The sequence below is a fragment of the Fibroporia radiculosa genome (genome assembly GCF_000313525.1).
Source record: "Fibroporia radiculosa TFFH 294 genomic supercontigs, scaffold8033, whole genome shotgun sequence".
Lineage (NCBI taxonomy): Eukaryota > Fungi > Basidiomycota > Agaricomycetes > Polyporales > Fibroporiaceae > Fibroporia > Fibroporia radiculosa.
The window spans coordinates 15,166-16,284 of NW_012132931.1; the positions used below are offsets into that span (position 1 = coordinate 15,166).

The following is a 1,119-nucleotide window of genomic DNA, read 5'->3' on the forward strand; positions in this document are numbered from 1 at the left end:
TGCGTGCCCATCTGCCCCGCCTCCTTACACGTCGCTCACTTCTCTCGCGCACAGAACATGTTCCGCAAGTACTCCTACCTCGAGCACTACCCCGAAATCCAGGAGATCATGTCTGAGCGCCCCCGCTTCTTCCGCGACCACCTGGGTGCGTCGCGCTCGCGCCGCCTCGTCTGTTCTCCCCAACGCTGACCACGCACGCAGACCACTGCCTCGAGATGCTCCGCCAGAACCTGATGTGCCACGCCGACATTGCGCTCATCACCTACGACTGGGTCGCGGGCTTCCCCAAGCCCTTCCCCGACTTCAGCACGGTGCACCAGTGCCGCGACTTTGGAAAGATCCAGCAGTGGGAGCGCGAGAACCGCGTCCGCGTGTCGCTCGGGCGCATCCAGGCCGCGCGGGGTGAGGGCGAGCTCTCTGTTGCGGACGTCGATCTCAGCGGCGTGCTCACCATCGGTGGAATGAGCGGGGATGCACCCACTCGAACGGATTGAGCTGCGGTGTGCCTTCCCGTGCCCGATACAGTACAGTAGGACCAATGTCACTTGGCCTCGTGCTGTGTCCCGATGCGAACGCCGCGGACCAGGCCCTCGGAGAGTAAAGCGAATGAAAGGCTATTATATACTATGAGTTGCACGGGCCCCTGCTCCTTCGCTCAGAAAATATCAATAAATCATACAACTTCCATAAGGAATATTAAAGCTAGTCTGTCTATTCACAATTTCGAAGTTCACAATGGAGACGGAGAGAACCATCGCACAGTGGCCGGTTACACCTTATTCGGCCAATGCTTAGTCAAGATGAGCGCATGAGTCGCACAAGAACCAATCCATAATTAATTGCGCGCTGTTGTGAGCAGTTTCTGTTTAATTAATGTCACTTTCCGCTGGGGTTCAAATCCTCCGGTGCCACTTCGATATCATCACGCGTGAATACAGCTGACGCGAGCAAGGGCGGAAATTTGGCGAGATGCGTTCTATCCGAGCAGGCCCCTGCTGGCGCCGCCCGCGCACGATGCGCCGGCTTGAACTGGCCATGCGCGTTCCTCCGAGAGATGGCACGCGCGAGGTAAGTTGGCTCGCTGGTGACGCACGCCACGGCCGCCGGCAGTCGACAGCC

At 58.7% G+C, this 1,119-nt stretch overlaps 1 protein-coding gene across 1 annotated transcript; it reads left to right on the forward strand.

The window, feature by feature from the left end:
* Positions 1-57: 57 nt before the first annotated feature.
* On the forward strand, positions 58-494 carry FIBRA_09077 (uncharacterized protein; the record flags this gene model as incomplete). Its single annotated transcript, XM_012321409.1, has 2 exons — positions 58-145; positions 202-494. 2 exons carry the CDS (start codon positions 58-60, stop codon positions 492-494), a joined length of 381 nt encoding a protein of 126 aa, XP_012176799.1.
* Between the last annotated feature and the right edge of the window lie 625 nt (positions 495-1,119).